The following is an 18611-nucleotide window of genomic DNA, read 5'->3' as shown; positions in this document are numbered from 1 at the left end:
ATTTATCAATGAACATTTTTAGTTCAACTCCTTACTGAAACACAAAGACAAAAAGGAAATATTGGATGAATTAATTTCTGCTTTCTCTCTTTACCATTTGTTCATGGTCAAATGAAAATATTAATATCCTGTAGCTTATTTTATCAATAAATATTATGTTGCTAATACAAACCACTCATTCCACATTGTGAAAGTTCATTCTTTTTACTGTAATTATCATACAATATGATTCAATAAGGATTTCTTTACTCAAATAAAAAAGGGATCTTTCAAAGTAAGGATTACATACATGATCAAATGGTTTAACTGAATTCATTTTAATATCAACGCCAATATTTTAATTATGGTTAAATCTGATGCCTCTAATTTCTTAGCATAAATATTGAAAGATAAGTGAATTATTTTGATGAAGATGTTAATAGTATCATGAGAGAAAATATTATCTTCTAACTAGAGAATAAATTGCTAGTTTTTGAAGTGTTTGGTATAAGTCGGGGTACTCAAAGTCTATTGACATTATGTCAATTATCATGCCTTTTTATTTACCTATGTGACATTTAAAATTCTAACTCAAGAGCTACTTATGTAATTCAAATAAATTTCTTTTTTATATCTTTTTAACATTCATTAAAATATTGAGTCCCAATATTCTCCTTCCCTCCTGACCCTCGCCCAACAGCTAAGAAGGCAAGGAACATATTGTCAATTATACATGTGAAATCATGCAAAATATTTCCATATTAGCCATTTTGCAAAAAAGTAAAAAACAAGAAACCTAAAGAAAGCAAAAAAAAATGCTTCAATATGAACTCCATAATCTGATGGCAAAGAGTCAAATAAATCTCTCTGAAGTCAAATCTCTCTGAAGATACATAGCATTTATCATCATAGGTCTTTAGCAACTGTCTAATCATTGAATTAATTAGAGTAACTCCGTCTTTCATAGTGATCATTGCTACAATATTGCTGTCACTAGATACAATGTAAAACAAATATCTCAGGCCCCAGTTAGATACTTCGGACCTGGCTCTAATCCCAGGGGAAGAACTGGGCAACAACCACCATACAGAAAGTCAGAGAAATAAGCCTCCATTCTATTCTCTGGTCCTCAGACCAACAAAAGAAAAAAGAAACCTGATTCATCCAATGTGATTTTATTCTGATGTATTCAGAGAAACACATCAAGAAAGATGAACTGAAACAGAGTGAAATGAACAGCCAGAAGAATAATATAAACAATCACTAAAATGATGTATATAAAAAAACCCCATGAAAAGACAGATTAAATAGAATAAGCAATCCAAGTCCCAGTAAACAGATCATGAGAAAATGCCATCTTTCTCTGGTTGATATTTAAGGGACAATCAGGAAGAATGCTGAGTTTGCTGAGAATGGTCTTTTTATCAGTTGATTTTAATTATGGTCTATATTCAATGGGGAGGACAGGAGCAGAAAATGACTACTATATATGTGACTAGCCTAGGCTCACACAACTAGTAAGTGTTTGAGGCAGGATTTGAACTCAGGAAAATGAGTCCTTCTGACTCCAGGCCCAATGCTCTATCCATTTTGCCACCTATCTGCTCTATTTTTGAGCCTAATCAACTTTAAGCTACAGTAGGTGGAATGGAGAAGATCATGTTCCCAAGGAACTAGAGAGAAATGTTTAATACATCTTTGAAGTAAATATCCCTTTGTATAATCTGATGGCAAATAGTCAAATAAAACTGGGTTGCCAGCCACTGTGTCCCCCCCAAAAATTAGGGGAATACAACCAATGATTGACTTGAGCCAATAACAGAGAAAAGAGACAGACCCCTAATTCTTTCAGGGTACCTGACAAATCTTAAGCTACAGTGAAATCATAGATATTGTTCCTATCCATATCTCAGAGCCCAACCAAGAGATGGAGAAGGTCTATATTCCAAAAAGATCATAAGAAAGGGTGAAAAATCCACATGTACAAAAATATTTATAACAGCTCTTTTTGTTGTGGCAAAGAGTTGGAAACAGAGGGGATGCCAATCAATTGAAGAATGGCTAAACAAACTGTGGTATATGAATGTGATGGAGCACTACTGTTCTATAAGAAATCATGAGCAGCTGGACTTCAAAAAAAGTCTTGTAAGGACTGAGACTGAAAGTACTGAGAAGTACCAGAAGAACGTTGTGCACATATATTTTTTTTGCTGCTTTTTGGGGGTTTTTTTTGGCAAGGTAATGGGGGTCCTCCTGACTCCAAGGTGAGTGCTCTATCCTATACAACCTAGCCGCCCAACCGACTATTGTACACATTAATAGCAACACTGAATGAGGATCAACTTTGATGGTCTTGCTCATCTCAACAGTACAATAATCTTAAGACAATTCTAAAGTTCCAGAGAAGGAACTATGGAGTCTGAATTGCAGACCTAAGCTTACAATTTTCAATTTTTAAAAATTGTTTTGTGGTTTTTCCCCCTTGGGGTCTTTTTCCTTTTTTATTTTGATTACTATGGAAATATGTTTAACATACTTATACATGTATAACCTATATTAGATTGCCGTCAGGGGGAAGGAGGAGGAAAGAGAGAGAGAGGGAGGGAGAAAAAATGTGGAACTCAAAACCTTACCAAAAAATGATTGTTGAAAGCTATCTTTACATGTAATTGAAAAGATAAATTATTAAAAAAAAGGAATGTGTGGCTGTGGCATAATGATGACTGGAAAAGAGTTTGATGGGTCTGAGTCTGAGCTAGAAATGCTAAATGTTCACCAACCAGAAGCCCAGGATCTCTAGTTGCAGATTACAGTCTGCAAATAGATCTGGCCTGAGAGGGTGGGGTCAAAGTCAACCATATTACAAAAAACATCCAAAATCCAGCTGAATGTTAAGCTCCTTGAGGGCAGGGATTTTTTTTCTTTTTTGCTTATGCTTCATAGAAGGTAGACACAATAAATGTTAAATTAATTCAACAGACATATGCTGAATATGATTAACATGTGTCTTAATAAATCAAAGACACAGAAAAATAAATCCTGGGGGATAAAAAATGGGTTTTAAAAGTAACTTTAGGCTGAGCCTTGGGACATAAGGAAATTAGCCATAAAAATATACTATTTCAATGGGAAAAAAATAATCAGGTCTGTCATTACCATCAGATAATGGCTATCTCCTTCTTCCTTGCCTTTAAGCTTCCATGATCCTGCGTTCTCTACCTCTAATCAGGACTTTAATCTCCATCTAGAGATCTAGACTACTGATTGTTAAAGATTTAGCATTTCTAGACCAAAGACAGACTCATCATGTTTTTTCCCAGGATCTATGATTTCACTGGTGTAGAGCAGAGCTGTCAAACACATGGTCCACAGACTACATGTGCCCACAAATGCAGCCTTTAGTAGATTAAAATGTAACTGTGAAATATTTAACAAAATAAATAAAAATACAATAAAAGCATAGATAATATTATATTTCAAAACTAAATCCATAAGTAGCCCACAGGGATCATGCTCATGTAGGTTGTTTCTTTTTGAATTTGACACCATTGGAGCAGAGAACTTCCTCAAATGATGCAGACAAACTTTCTTTGAAACTTAGTGAGGTGCCTAGAACAGTGAAAGATTAAATGACTTGTCCAAGTTAACTTTTCATAAGACAGGGGCTGGATTTGAACTCAAATCTTCCTGGCTTTGACCCTGGCTTGCCCTAGAGCTTTGGAAACAGGAATCAAATCAACACTACTATTCCTGCAAAGGAAATATCAGTAATTACCCTAATACTCCCAATGACCAGCCTTTTGATTTCCTTATCAAAAGTCTCCTCCTTGGTCACCCCTCCTCTATCCAACTTCTCTTCCCTTGCGAGAACATAACCTCCTTGAGGCCAGCAATTATTTTGCTTACTTATATTTAAATACACAGCTTTTAGCACTTTTAGTACTTATACATAGTAAGTACTATATCAATGTTTATTTAGTCACACTAAGTTTTGTAGAAATATCATGCTGACTTACCTGGAGACTGCCATAGCTTTAACCTGTATTTTTCCATCAGGAAGAGTGATTGGTCCTGTATACTTAAAAGTGTTATTTTCACCATACCCTTTTCTCTTTAATAATTCAGGTTTGCTGCCATCCAAGGTGTAATATATGTTGACATCTGTGGTATCTGAGAGTCATAAATAAAAACAAATGTCGGAAATAACACAAGTGAGCAAAAATAATTCATAAAGAGAAATAAACTGTAACTGCAGTTTTGTGGGATTTTTAAAATTCATTTGTTATGAAGACTACAGAAAAACTTTGGGGGAAGCTTGTTGGCAAAATAGAGTACCAGACCTTTATTAGCTATGTGGCCCTAGGTAAGACACTTAACCCCAATTGCCTAGGCTAAGACCACCTGTCTTTTCACTGCCATACTCATAAGTTGCTCATTTTTTTTTGTGGTCACAGCTGCAGGAGGACAATTAGGAAAGAATAGCACCAGGAAAACTCAGAGAGAAGAGAATATCTAGTAGGAGAAGGTGGCCCAAAATCTCAAATGCAGTAGATAGGTTGAGAAGGATGTGGACTGAGAAAAGATATTAGATTTGGCATTTAGGAACTCATTGGTAACTTTGCAAAGAGCTTATACACAACAAATATTGGGTGGTACATTGGTTCTACTCCCCCCACCCCAATAGTGGAGACAGCTTCTGGCTCACTTTCTTCCTCCAACTCAACATAGGGCAAATAGCACTCCACCTGGCTTCCAAAATGAGGGTTCCCCAAACCACCAGAAATGATCAACTATAAACATGGCAGTGAAAGGTCAGGTGTTGGTATAGATTGGGCTTTAGCTCCCTTTTCTTCTTTGATTTCCTTCCATGAACAGAAATGATAGAGTAACAAGGGAGAGAGAGAGAGAGAAGTGACCAGTCTCCAAAACAACCTTGGGAATGCAAGATGTCTGTCAGAGCTGATGGGCAGCAGAATGAATATTCTGCAACTATACTTGCCTCAAAGGAGGAGCATGAATAGGAGCAGTAGCCAAGTTCTGTCCTGGCTTGGAAGAAGACAAAGACTTTGACAGAAAGAGTACTGAGTTAAGGTGAAACATAACAAGGCTTCTTTTCAGAAAACTGCTTTAAGTTTCTGGTCATTTTTGATGGTCTTAAGTATCAACCTCCTAGGAAAATATAATATTATAAGTAACAACTTCTTATTGAAGTTTTTGTCAATAAGCATCACAGTCTTATGTTAATTATTTTGTATAGAAAAAATAAATAATTGTCATATAACTAAGCTTTATCATCTATAGTACCTTTGTCCCTTTTTGGGATTTCTACACATAAGCTAAACCTATATTTTAGTGACAAAAGGTCAATGGTTAAAAAAATGTAACCTCTCTGTTTAAAAGTCAGGCCTCTTAAAGACTTATTCCAGATTCTTGCATATACGAATTCAGAGCTAGCTGTCTCTTAACAGAGAGGAAAAGAGCAAACACCAGTCCCAATGGATTCAGAAATAGGTTTTTTTTTATTACATTTAAAAGCTGATTTAGACTGGGCAATGTCAACTCACCAAGACTGCAGTGAATTGTTTGTGTCAATGTTCTATCAAAGAAAAGTAAATAAGAAGTCAACTAAACTTCCTTTACATTGATAACAAAACATTCAAATGTTGAAGGGGAGGGAGAATGACTTTGAGGGATCAAAGTCTCTTGAAAATAAATGCAAAAGGACTTCTTTAAAACACAAATACACAGACACAGACACACACACACACACACACACACACGACACATTTTTCAGAACAACAATATTATAAAAATAAGTAAATTTAAAAGGCTTAAGAAAGGGGGCAGCTAAGTGATGAAGTGGATAGAGCACCAGCCTGGAGTCAGGAGAACCCGAGTTCAAATCCGGCCTCAGACACTTAATAATTGTTTAGCTGTGTGACCTTGGGCAAGTCATTTAATCCCATTGCCTTCAATAAATTTTAAAAAATAGAAAGGCTTAAGGAACTTTCATCAATACAATGACAAACACACTTCTAGAGGTTTACAAAATACAAAATTCTATCCAAAAAAGTGATGGGCTCAGAGTGAAGATTTTTTTTAGCACATAATTAATGTGGCAATTTGTATTGTTTGACTATATATGTTTGCAAATATTTTTCCCCTTCTATTTTCTCAAAGAGTAGGAAGGAACATATTGGAGGGAGAAATCAAAGCTGAAACTTCAAAATCATTTCTGAAGGCATTCATTACTTTTCAAATTAGTCAGCAAGCAACCATATAAACAAGAAAAAAATTTTTTAAAAAACTGATTTTCATGTATCCCTGCTCTCTGCTTTACAGTTATTGCTTTAACTTCATTAATAGAAAAATTAGGAAGTTTTGGTAATTTTTATTATTCTATGTATTTTGTATGATCTACATGTATTTACTTAATATATTTTACTTTAGTGACAAAATAAATGTTATGGAAGAATTCCATATGTGTATGCATTAGGCAACTAGGTGATATAGGTTGACACAGAAGATACAGCCCTGAACCTAGAGTCAGGAAGACCTGAGTTCACTGTAGTCAACAACTTTAAATTCTATTTAATTGTACTATTGTCTAGCTCAGATCTCAGTTGTTTCCCCACAAGAATGGTATGACTTTGACAAATACTTTTCTAAAATCTAGGTAAACTGTAATACAGCATTCCTTCGGCCTACCAGTTTACTAATACAGTCAAAAAAGAAAAAAGTTAATCTGATATACCCCCCCCCTTTTTAGTGACTTCTTGTTGAAAGTATCATGGCTTCTTGTCACCACTGCATCCTTTTCAAAATATATTTCCTATCAAGGTAAATAAAGTCCAGAAAAACAGATCTAACACAAAATTAAAAACAACTTTAGTAAATTTCAGTTTAATAGTTCATAACTTGCATATCTGCCCTTATGCCCACTCTCCCATCCTGGCTCTTCAATATGGCATATGGCATGCCTCTGAGTGAAGAATTTTTTTTTTTAGGGGTTTTTTTTTGCAAGGCAAATGGGGTTAACTGGCTAGCCCAAGGCCACACAGCTAGGTAATTAATTAAGTGTCCGAGGCCGGATTTGAACTTGGGTACTCCTGACTCCAGGGCCGGTGCTCTATCCACTGAGCCACCTAGCTGCCCCCCTTAGTGAAGAATTTTAAAAAATTTTGTAACTAAGATTTTATTATGTTGATGTGTCTTATTTCTAGTCATGTCATCTTTTGCCAAGTTCTTTACACTCACAATTCTTTGGCTAGTTGGTTGCTTAGTCATTAAGTATATTAAGCCTCTGGTATTAGAATACAAACTATTATACTATATTTTTTCTGCCCTTTGTCATTAAACTTCTTAAAAGGACCTCAACTTTCCCTCCTCCACTTTTTTAACCCCCCTAAAATCAGCTTTCCAGATTCATCAATCCACTAAAACTGCTCTCTCCAAATTTACTAGTGATCACTTATTTGCCAAATTCAATGGCCTTTTCTTTTTTGGGGGGGGTGGGTCTCATTTTTAAAATTTAATTTTTTGTAATTATATGTAGTTTTCAACATTCATTTTATGTAAGATTTTGAGCTCCACATCTTTCTCCCTACTTTTTTTCCCCCTCCCTTCTCTCCTTGTCATCAATTAATTTGATATAGATTAAATATGTACAACTATGTTAAACCCTTTTCCATATTGGTGATGTGAAAGAAGAATCAGAACAAAAGGAGAAAAAATCATGAAAAGAAAAAATATAAAACAAAAAATTTTTAAGTGAAAATAACACACTTTGGTCTGCATTTGGACTCTATAGTTCTCTCTCTGGATGTAAATGGTATTTTCCATCACAAGTGCAATGACCTCTCCAATTATTATTCTTGATAACTTTTTTTCAAGAATACTCCAAAATAGCTTTATTGGTTCACAAGACCTTTCCATATAAGAAATACTCAAAACTCCATGTGGTATTAAATTGTAATCATTTTTTTAAGTTTTTTTTGCAAGGCAAATGGGGTTAAGTGGCTTGCCCAAGGCCACACAGCTAGGTAACTATTAAGTGTCTGAGACCGAATTTGAACCCAGGTACTCCTGACTCCAGGGCCGGTGCTTTATCCACTATGCCACCTAGCCACCCCAGAATCATTTTTTAACAGTTAAAATTACCCCGAATATACACTTTTAAAAAAGGAAAACCATAGTAGTACAGAACTGAATTATATAATGAGTTTGCAACTTAAATACTCTGACAAAATAGCTAATTCCTTATTGACCACACTCATTCATTTTACATTGCTGCTAGTTATTTTCCTTAGTACTGTTTTGCATAATACAAATGAACAGCAGTTCAAGGTCAGGCATTTGGTCCCAGAAGTAATTCTGCCTCCTGTTTGAAGGAGTGAAAATTCTGGCACAAACTAGTTAATAAGTTAACCATTCCCTACCATCCTACCTTCCTGAAAAAGCAATCAACTAAAAAACCAAAACAAAACTAGGGGCTCTTCCCTCTCAGCCCTCCCTAGAAAAATGCCACTTTTACTTGTACCTCATCTGAAAGTTCACCATAGTTTTTGCTTAAAGATGCCTATTGATCTTAATTCTTCAGACAGATATTCCTGTTCCTTTCTTATAAGGAAGGATTCTATTTGTAGCATTTACCATAGTCCAACTCATTTATGAAACTGGTGGATACATTCCTCAGATGTATCAGGACCATGGTAACTTTTCAAGCAAGTTTTAACTTCAACAGCCTTTGGGGTTTCACATTCTGTCATCCCTATAAAATGACAGCCTGATAAGCAGCCACTGCTTTGTTCAATGCAAAAGGATCTGCCAGGCCTATGTCTTCACAGGGAAATCTCACCAGTCTCCTGACAGGGGGGCGGGGTTCCTAACCCTCCCTACCTTCAAACATTCTGACAAGCCAGTAGAGTGAGACATTTTGGTGAGCCACAGATGGATGTACGAAGTGCAACAAGATAGTTATAATGCTCTTCTCAGACATTTTTACTCACTCTCACCTCCTCAATACTCCTAAGTTTTGGGGATACCCCTTTCTCTCAGTTCTTTTCCTATCAAACTGCTCCTTCATAGGTTCCTTTACTGGACCTTAATCCAGACAATACCCTCTTAATCATCATTGTTCTGCAGGCTTCTGTCCTGAGTATGCTTATCTTCTCCCTTTATAGTACTTCACTTGGTGATCTTCTCAGCTCCCATAGATTTAGCTGTCATTTCAATGATGAAGATTCTCAACTTGACCTCCCTATACTGACCTCCAATCTTGTATTTTTAACTGCCAGTAGACATCTCAAATGGAATATTTAGTAGATTTCTTAAACTAAACATGTCAAAAACAGAACTTTCCTCCTAAACTGTCTCCCTCTCCTACTTTCCCTGCAGGGTATCATCATGCTCCCAATCACTCAGATTCAAAATATAGGAATCTCCTTTAACTATTCACTACCTCTCACTACCCTTATCCAATCTGTTGCCAAGGCCTTTTACTATCACAATATCTTTTAAAGATCACCCTTCTCTCCTCTTGACATTGCCACCACTCTGGTTTAATACAGTACTCATCAACCCATGCCAGGACTATTATAATAAACTGCTAGTATGTCTGCCTATCTCAAGTCTCTTCCCAACTTTAATCTATCCTCCATTCATTCATTAAAGTGATTTTCCTTAAGTGCAGATCTAACTATGTCATTCTTCAACCCTTCCACTCCCCTGACTCCCACCATGTAAACTCTTGTGGTTCCCTACTGCCTCTGGATCAAATTCAAAACCTTCAGTTTAGCTAGTGTTTCTGATGAAGGATTCATTTCTAAATATTTAGAGAACTGAATCAAGTTTATAAGAATACAAGTCATGTCCTAATTGATAAATGGTCAAAGGAGATGAACAGCCAGTTTTCAGATGAAGAAATTAAAGCTATCTATAGTCATATGAAAAAAATGTTCCAAGTCGTTACTGATTAAAGAAATGCACATTAAAACAATTCTGATATACCTCTTCACCTGATTGGCCAACATGACAAAAAAGGAAAATTTGATCAATATTGGAGGGGATGTGGGAAAACTGGAACACTGAAACACTTTTGGTAGAGATATGAACTGATCCAACCATTCTGGAAAGCAAACCGAACTCTGAATAAAACTGTGCATAACCTTTGATCCAACAATACCTACCAGGTCTGAATCCCAAAGAGATCATAAAAAAGGGAAAAAAAACTCACATGTAAAAAAATATTTATGGCAGTTCTTTTTGTAGTGACAAAGAATTGATGAAATTGAGGAGATGCCCATCCACTGGGGAATGGATGAACAAATTGAAGTATGTGGATTTGATAGAATACTATTCTGCAAGCAATCATGAACAGGTAGATTTCAGAAAAGTCTGGAAAAACTTATGAACTGAGTGAAGTGAGTGAATTAGGACATTGCACACATTAACAGCAACACTGTGTGATGATCAGCTTTAACAGACTTAGCTCTTCTCAGTAGTACAATGATCAAAGACAATTCTAAGAGACGTTATGGAAAATACCATCTACATACAGAGAAAGATCTATGGAGTCTTAAAAGCAGATCAATGCATACTGTGTTCAAGTTTTAAAATTTGTTTTATTCTTTTCCTTTTTCATGTTCCCCCCCTTTTTTGTTGTTCTTTTTTAAAAGGGTTTATCATTAACTTATAGGTGGAGGAGGTTATGGTAATGGCCTCACTGAGCTGAGGGAGCTCAGAATACTTATACCCCAGCAAGGTAGGGAACAGAATATTCATAACAGGAAGATAAAACTTTAAATAAAAACTTCCCTGGAGGTTATACTATTATTTCATAGAATACCTCATCAAAGAGAATCATCCCAGGGGTGGCTAGGTGGCGCAGTGGATAGAGCACCGACCCTGGAGTCAGGAATACTTGAGTTCAAATGAGGCCTCAGACACTTAATAATTACCTGGCTGTGTGGCCTTGGGCAAGCCACTTAACCCCACTGCCTTGCAAAAAACTTAAAAAAAAAAGGGAGAGAGAGAGAGAGAGAGAGAGAGAGAGAGAGAGAGAGAATCATTCTTCTATAATACTATCTTGTCTCAGGAAGGTCACACTCTTTCATATAAGTACAAGGAAGGCAGGACAATTCTTCCTTTCAAGGTCTAAAGAAGGTCACATTCCATTCCTTACAATAGCAAAGAAAATCAAACTTTTGACCAGGAATTATAGTTGTAAAAAACACTATTATTATTATTATTATACTTTATCGTTCCTGCATTTTTTTTTTGCAAGGCAATGCAGGTTAAGTGGCTTGCCCAAGGCCACACAGCCAGGTAATTATTAAGTGTCTGAGGCCGGATTTGAATTCAGGTACTCCTGACTCCAGGGCTGGTGCTCTATCCACTGCACCACCTAGCTGCCCCTCTCATTCCTGCATTTTGATCAAAGATGATGTCTACTTATAGATCAACTAAAGAGGTGTAGAAAAAAATGAGGCGCATATGGAGGAAAAGACAGCATCTCTTGGAGACAGGACAGGCAGGCAACACACAGTTGTACATGTACAACCTATATCAAATTACAAGTTATCAAGGGAAGGGGAGTGGGAAGTGAGGAAGACAGAAAATGCAATATCTCAACACAAAATCATAAAACCTATGATTTTTGGAACCTTGTTGATTTTGCCAATTGTTACACAGAAACCTTAGTTACAAATAGAAAATTTTGAGAATCAAACCAATTTTACAATTCAGTTTTAAAAGATTTGTTTCAAAATACTTGGCATTATTTTATTTTCCCCATTCAAAAGCTATTCCAGTAACAAAAATAACTTCCATAATAATAAAAAACATACAAATTTGATAATCATTTTTAGATCAGTGTGTATTCAGTAGGTGATTTATAAAAACAATTTTAACCTTTTCCCATGTTTAAAAAGAATCAGAAAAAAATATCTTAGTTGGAAATTAATTTCCTTAAAAATTATTTTTTAAAAATAAACCACAGGTCAATCTCTTTTGGATAAACTTAGTTGACTAATATTCCTTTCCTTAAAACAGAACATGAGATAGTTATGATAGTGAATCATACATATCCTGATGTCACAAAAAACTTTATATTTGTTTTAGCTAAAGGATCTTAATTCTCATAGGAGCATGAAGCTGACAAAAAAAGGCTTAGACTATAGTTGGCTATTAGAATTAGATAGCTGTAAGCACATTATTTATTTATTTATTTCTATGCATATTTTTGGTACTGATAACCTGATATGATTACAGGAATTTAACACATGACCCAGGGACACAGGAAACCTTGCCTTTTTATTTAGATATCAGTTTTCAGGTAAGACTATATGGATAACTAAATGACTTGAGTCAGATTTTTAAATCTGCCAGGTGAGACATTTTCAAATATCATTGTTGAAGAACCAAGTTAGGAAAGTCCAAACTCAGAACTTTATTGCTTTCCCAACCATTCCCAATGAGTCTGTCACCTACAATATCTATGACTGTATCCTATAGGGTTGCCAGCCTCATAGGCATTGGTCCAGTCTAAATTTCAACACCCAGACTCACTTCAGATAAGTCAATTTTCATTCTTATGAGGTCTTCAATAAAATTCTGATTCTTCTTTCACAACATCACTAATGTGGAAATATGTTGAACCTAGTTGGACATGTATAGCCTATATCAAATTACAAGTTATCAAGGGAAGGGGAGTGGGAAGCGAGGAAGAGAGAAAAATGTGGAACTCCTATAAAATTTTACAAAAAATGAATGCTGAAAAAACTATCTGTACATATAACTGTGAAAAAACCAATTGATTTTAAAAACTCTCTGTTTGGCCTTCAAAACTCCTTCCTAACTTTCTAGTCTTCTTATACCTTATTCCCTGAAACATACTTTTTGATCCAGTGATTCTGGCTTCCTGGTTGTTCCATGAACAGGACACTACACCTCAACTCTGGGTATTTTCTCTGGTTGTACCCTCTGCCTGAACACTAATTCTTTTTATCTCACCTATTAGCTTTCCTGAATTCCTTTAAGTTCCAACTAAATTCCCATCTTCCAAAGGAAGTTTTTCCCCAACCCCTTTTAGTTTTAGTGCCTTCCCTTTCTTAATTTTTTCCTATTTATCTTGAATATTTATATGTACATGTTTGTTTCCTTGTTACCTCCCCCCATTAAATTGTGACCTTCCTGCAGGCTAGAATTATCTTTTGACTCTTTTTGTATCCCTCAGCACAGTGCCTGGCACATAACAGGTATGTAATATTTATTGATTGATTGGTATTAGAAAAATCTGAAGCAAAACTTGCAACAATTGCTGTGGAGCTCATAGTCAACAAAGTTGTTTGTCAAGTAGCCAACACCTTTTTTCATATTCACTGTAGGCTTGTAATTAATTACTGTATCTCTTCAAGGAGATCTTCTGAATAGCTTCTAAATCTTAAAGATCTGGTAACTTGACCACTGACCCCCAAATCAAGCAATATATCTTACTCCTTTCCTACAGTAGGTAGAACTGCTTCCTTTCCTAGATTTTTCTATAATTTCTTTAATAATAACTTTCTAAAATTTTGCCTGGGAGACAAAGTGTCTAATATGAGGAAAGTGATACTCATGCTACATGCTCTATTCTGGTCAGAATAACTGGAGCATTTTGAATGGCCCTGAATGATACATTTTAGAAAAGACATTGACAAGCTTCATAAAGTAGACTCGCAAGAGAGCAACCAGGACAGGGAGGGAAATGCAGTTATTCTATAGAACTAGTAGAAGGAATGGGGGATATTTAGCCTAATGAAAAGGGAAGTTCAAGAGGCATATCCCCATGAATTATCCAGATATTTGAAAGTTTGTCATTTGAAAGAGATATCAGACTTGTTCTACCTAGTCCCAGATGTCAGAACCAAGAGCAGTATGCAAAAATTACACATACCATATAAAAACATCATCTTTATATAAGGAAAAAAAATCCTAACAATTAGCAATATCCAAAAGTGGATGGATTGTCTCAGGAAATATGGTAGAGTTCTCTTCTGACTCTGAAATCTTGTGTTTTTCTCTGATGAAGAGGCAGCCTTTCTCTCTTGGGCAATCTTTCTTAAATCCTTGATCTCTTTTCTTTCTGTCTAATTATCCTTTCTCTCTCTCTCTGTCTCTCTCTCTCTGTCTCTGTCTCTCTCTCTCTCTCTCTCTCATCTTCAATTTTTTCTTCTTTACTGGTTCTTACAAACATGTCTAACTTCCTTAAAAAAGGATTCTTCTTTTGACTCTACTACTTTGTTAAATATTATCCTCTTTCTCCTCCATTTCACAAACTACTAGAAAAAGGAATCCAAATTACTAGAAAGTATCTCCATTCTTTCTTCTGCTCTCTACCCTTGATCACATCAACAATTGCCTATTGAACTTCTCCCAAATTCTACATGTTCAAAATAGAACTTGTTAACTATCCTTCCTTTCAACCAAACCTTTTTCTAAATTTCCCTGTTTCTAGCAAGGGCACTATGAAGTAACCCAGAATAATCATCAAATATTTAATATTTATTTGAAATTATTCCCAATATTAAGTTCTATGCTAAGTAGATCAATTCTACTTTTTATAAATTCTCTGGCCATCTATCCCTTTTTTCCACTCCTACAACCATCACCCTACTTAAGGCCTTTTTCCACTTCAGACCTGGACTACTGAAATAGCCTCCTACTCTGCCTCTGGGTTCTATCCATCCTCTACACCACCACCAAAGTAGTTTTCCTAAAGCACAAGTCTGAGTAGGTCATTCTCCTGCTCAACAAGCTCCAATGACTTCTCTCTATTTCCCATACTTGACTTTTAAAGATTACTACAATATGGCTATAGCTTACCTTGCTAGACTTATTACAGTCAAACTGACCTACTTGTTGTTCCTCAGAGAACAATCCAACTCCAACCTCCCTGCTTTTGTACTGGATGTCCCCATTGGTGGACTGCTTTCCTGGGGGTTCACCTCTTAGAATTTCAGGATTCCTTCAAGTCTTATTCATGTGCCAACTCCTATATCAGGATCTCCCCAAGCCATCATTAGTCTAAACTTCCTTTGTATATGCTTTGCAATTCCACACAAATCAAGGTCTGTTTCATTTTTGTCTAATCTCCAGCATCTACTAGTGTACATGATATATAATAGTGTGGGAAACATTATTGCAATTTTTTTTAGGTTTTTGCAAGGCAAATGGGGTTAAGTGGCTTGCCCAAGGCCACACAGCTAGGTAATTATTAAGTGTCTGAGACCGAATTTGAACCCAGGTACTCCTGACTCCAGGGCCGGTGCTTTATCCACTACTCCACCTAGCTGCCTTTATTGCAAATTTTTGAACCTAAAAATTGTGTGGTTGAGAAACCGTATCTGTTGCTTAGAGACAAGACTTGGTTAATGCTTAACTTTGGACCTAGGTTGGGCTGATCAGATCCAAAGACTGATGCGAAAAATGTAAATATACATCTCCTGTTATACATTTAAAACAACCTGTGTGTGTTGTTTGGAAACTGCCTCTTTACTGGTTAATCAGTTAGTGTTCTTCTCTTCCTCCTTTGTTTGGACCTTATGAGGAAACTACAGATGGGGATTGGAGAGATGGGTTATCCCATTTTTTCCACTCTCTCCTCTGCTGGATGATTTAACAAATTAATGATCAAATTATTTTATTTTAGGGGTTTGTTCTCTGCCTAACAGAAGGTACTTAATAAATCTTATTGATTGGTCAGTGTCCTCATTTGTAAAATGAAGCTGTGAGTTATACTGCTAGTCTCTCCAAGGACTCCTTCATATATAAATCCTAGATCCTATGATATACAAATATAAAATCACCAGGGCAGACAGCATAAATATACATAGTTTGTATGGCTCAATCTTTCCCCTTTCTAAATGGTAACATTTACATATTTCACACATTTATGTAAACAAAAAAAACAATCTTTGCTACAACATAAATAAATCATAGTTAATTAAACAATTAGTGTTTGTTGATCTGTCATTTAGAAGTATACCAAGAAGCTATATGTATTTGCTTTATTCTTATATGAAAATGTTGGTTTTCCCATTGAAATGAAAGTTTGAGGGAACTCTGGGAACATCTTATTAAAATAATATTTAAAACTCTGGAAAAGAAATACTGTGAGCCAAGTAATAAGCACCACATTATGTATTATCAGCAATGATTTAAGTCATTCTTACTCTTACCTGATTTAATTTCTACAAGAGTATTGGTGTTTATTTCATGACTGTTTTTTCCCAAAAGAGGGACCCTTAATGGGATAATCTGAGGAACACAAACTGAACCAGCAGTCATTTTCTCTGTTACAACCTAAGGGGGGAAAAGACATATGTCTGAAAATAACACACAAAGTATGCTTTACTATCAATTTTACTCAATTAATTGAATAAAATAGCTAAAAAGAAGCAACTCTTTCTAAATTAAATAGAAAACTAGAGAGAGGGCTGTTTGTTCCAAAACAACTGGTATAGCCTCATGATTTCAGCTCTGTTCCTGGCTCAATCCTGACACCTAATAAATGTTTATTGACTGATATCACTAGTGTAGGAAACTCCTGGTGTGGAAGCTCCCTCCACTGATGCAGATCAAATCAGTCTGGAATATATGATATTAGAGGCTAAATGACTTATTAATCATCTCCTGACTTGGAGAGGCTGCCTCTATTTTCTCCAAATATGGCTTATTTATCTACAGACACAGACAGACAGAAGACACACACACACAAATACATACACATGAGGTATAGACAACCAAAACATCTGTGTCACAGTTTCTAGAGGTTCCTAGGAGGAGTTAGCCTGTTGAAAGAAGCTCTTTCTATCTCCTTTATACAGAGCCATGAATTTGATCTTACTCTTTCTACCTTTCAACAGTTGAAAAGAAAATTTAGCAAAAACAAACTAGATGATTTTGATTTTATTAAATTAAAAAGCCTTTGCACAGATAAAACCACTGTAACCAAGATCAAAAGAAATGTAGTAAATTGGCAAACAATCTTTACAACTAATGATTCTGGCAAAGGACTCATTTCTAAAATATACAGAGAATTGAGTCATATTTTTTTTTTTAGTTTTTGCAAGGCAATGGGGTTAAGTGGCTTGCTCAAGGCCACACAACTAGGTAATTATTAAGTGTCTGAGGTCACATTTGACTCAGGTACTCCTGACTCCAGAGCTGGTACTCTATCCACTGCGCCATCATATTATTTTTATTTTTTTTTTGCAAGGCAAATAGGGTTAAGTGACTTGCCCAAGGCCACAGGGCTAGGTAATTATTAAGTGTCTGAGACTGGATTTGAACCCAGGTACTCCTGACTCCAGGGCCAGTAGATAAACCTGAGTTCAAATCCTACCTCAGACTTTGACTAGTAATGTGATTCTGGGAAAGTCACTTAAAATCTTTCAGTCTTAATTTCTTCATCCATTAACTGGAGAAAATAATAGTATAAGTATAGGCATTAGCACTTGCCATAATACATATGCATATATGTATATATATATAAAACTTGCTATGAAATATATCTATAGATATACTAGTTATAGTGTATATATTTATATATATTTAATCTATACATTAAAAAGTGTATATATTTAATTTCTGATGTATATATACTATGTATATGCATCTGCACATATATAGTAGTTGTGATATATAATTATGTTCACTATATATGTACATATCATGTATATACAGCAGTTGTGATATATATAAATTGTATATATACACGTAACCACTATATACACACACACACACACACACACACACACACACACATATATACACACAAAATGGCAGCTAGGTGGCACAGTATATAGAGCGCCAGGTCTACAGTCAGAAAAACTTTTCCTGACTTCATACCTAGTCTGAGACAATTACTAGCTGTGTGACCCTAGTCAAGTCTCTTAACCCTGTTGGCCTCAGTTTTCTCATCTATAAAATAAGTTGGAGAATCAAATGTCAATTCAGTATCTTTGCCAAGACCAATCATGAAGTCGAACACAAATGAAAATGATTGAATAACAACAATAATACACAGATAAACACACACACACACACACACACACACACACAATCTAACCTGGAGCCAACACCTCAGTTCATAGATGTAGATGATGACCAAGCAGGTGTCCCCAAAAATGAATCAGAAGTTGCAGCCCTTACATCTGGACTCCAAAACTCCACAAAGATTCTTTATCACCTTTTCCTTCTCCAATATACTCCCAAGCAGACACTATTTTTAAAGAACAGGTATTAGTGGTGCAATGGATGGAGCATTGAGCCTGCAGTCAGGAAGGCATTTAATAGTTGAATGACTCTGGGCAAGCCATTTTTTAACTCCTCAGTTCCTCATCTATAAAATGGGGAAGAAGGAAATCAGTATCTTTGCCAAGAAAACACCAAAGTCCGTGGCGTGGGGTCATATAAAGTCGAACATAACTGAACAACTAAAAATCAACATGAACAAAATAACATCGTTCTGTGTGTGTATATCTATGTAGATATACATCTACATATCTGTGATATAGGAGCATATGAATACGCAGACCATGTATGCCCTTAGGCATGTACACAGCTGTGAATAAGAAACACCTCTGTTGTGT

The 18611-nt window shown here is 35.7% G+C and overlaps 1 protein-coding gene across 1 annotated transcript in view; it reads right to left on the bottom strand.

The window, feature by feature from the left end:
• The window catches only part of DZANK1 (double zinc ribbon and ankyrin repeat domains 1), a 148996-nt gene that overhangs the window by 129741 nt on the left and 644 nt on the right, over positions 1-18611 (bottom strand). The window contains 3 exon segments of the mRNA XM_074209374.1: positions 3996-4149; positions 16197-16320; positions 18089-18361. Coding sequence (XP_074065475.1) covers positions 3996-4149; positions 16197-16305 — 263 coding nt within the window. The 5' untranslated portion in view covers positions 16306-16320; positions 18089-18361.

Source organism: Macrotis lagotis, chromosome 1, assembly GCF_037893015.1.
Source record: "Macrotis lagotis isolate mMagLag1 chromosome 1, bilby.v1.9.chrom.fasta, whole genome shotgun sequence".
Lineage (NCBI taxonomy): Eukaryota > Metazoa > Chordata > Mammalia > Peramelemorphia > Peramelidae > Macrotis > Macrotis lagotis.
Note: the sequence above shows the minus strand (reverse complement) of the source record. Positions and strands in the feature narration are given on the sequence as shown.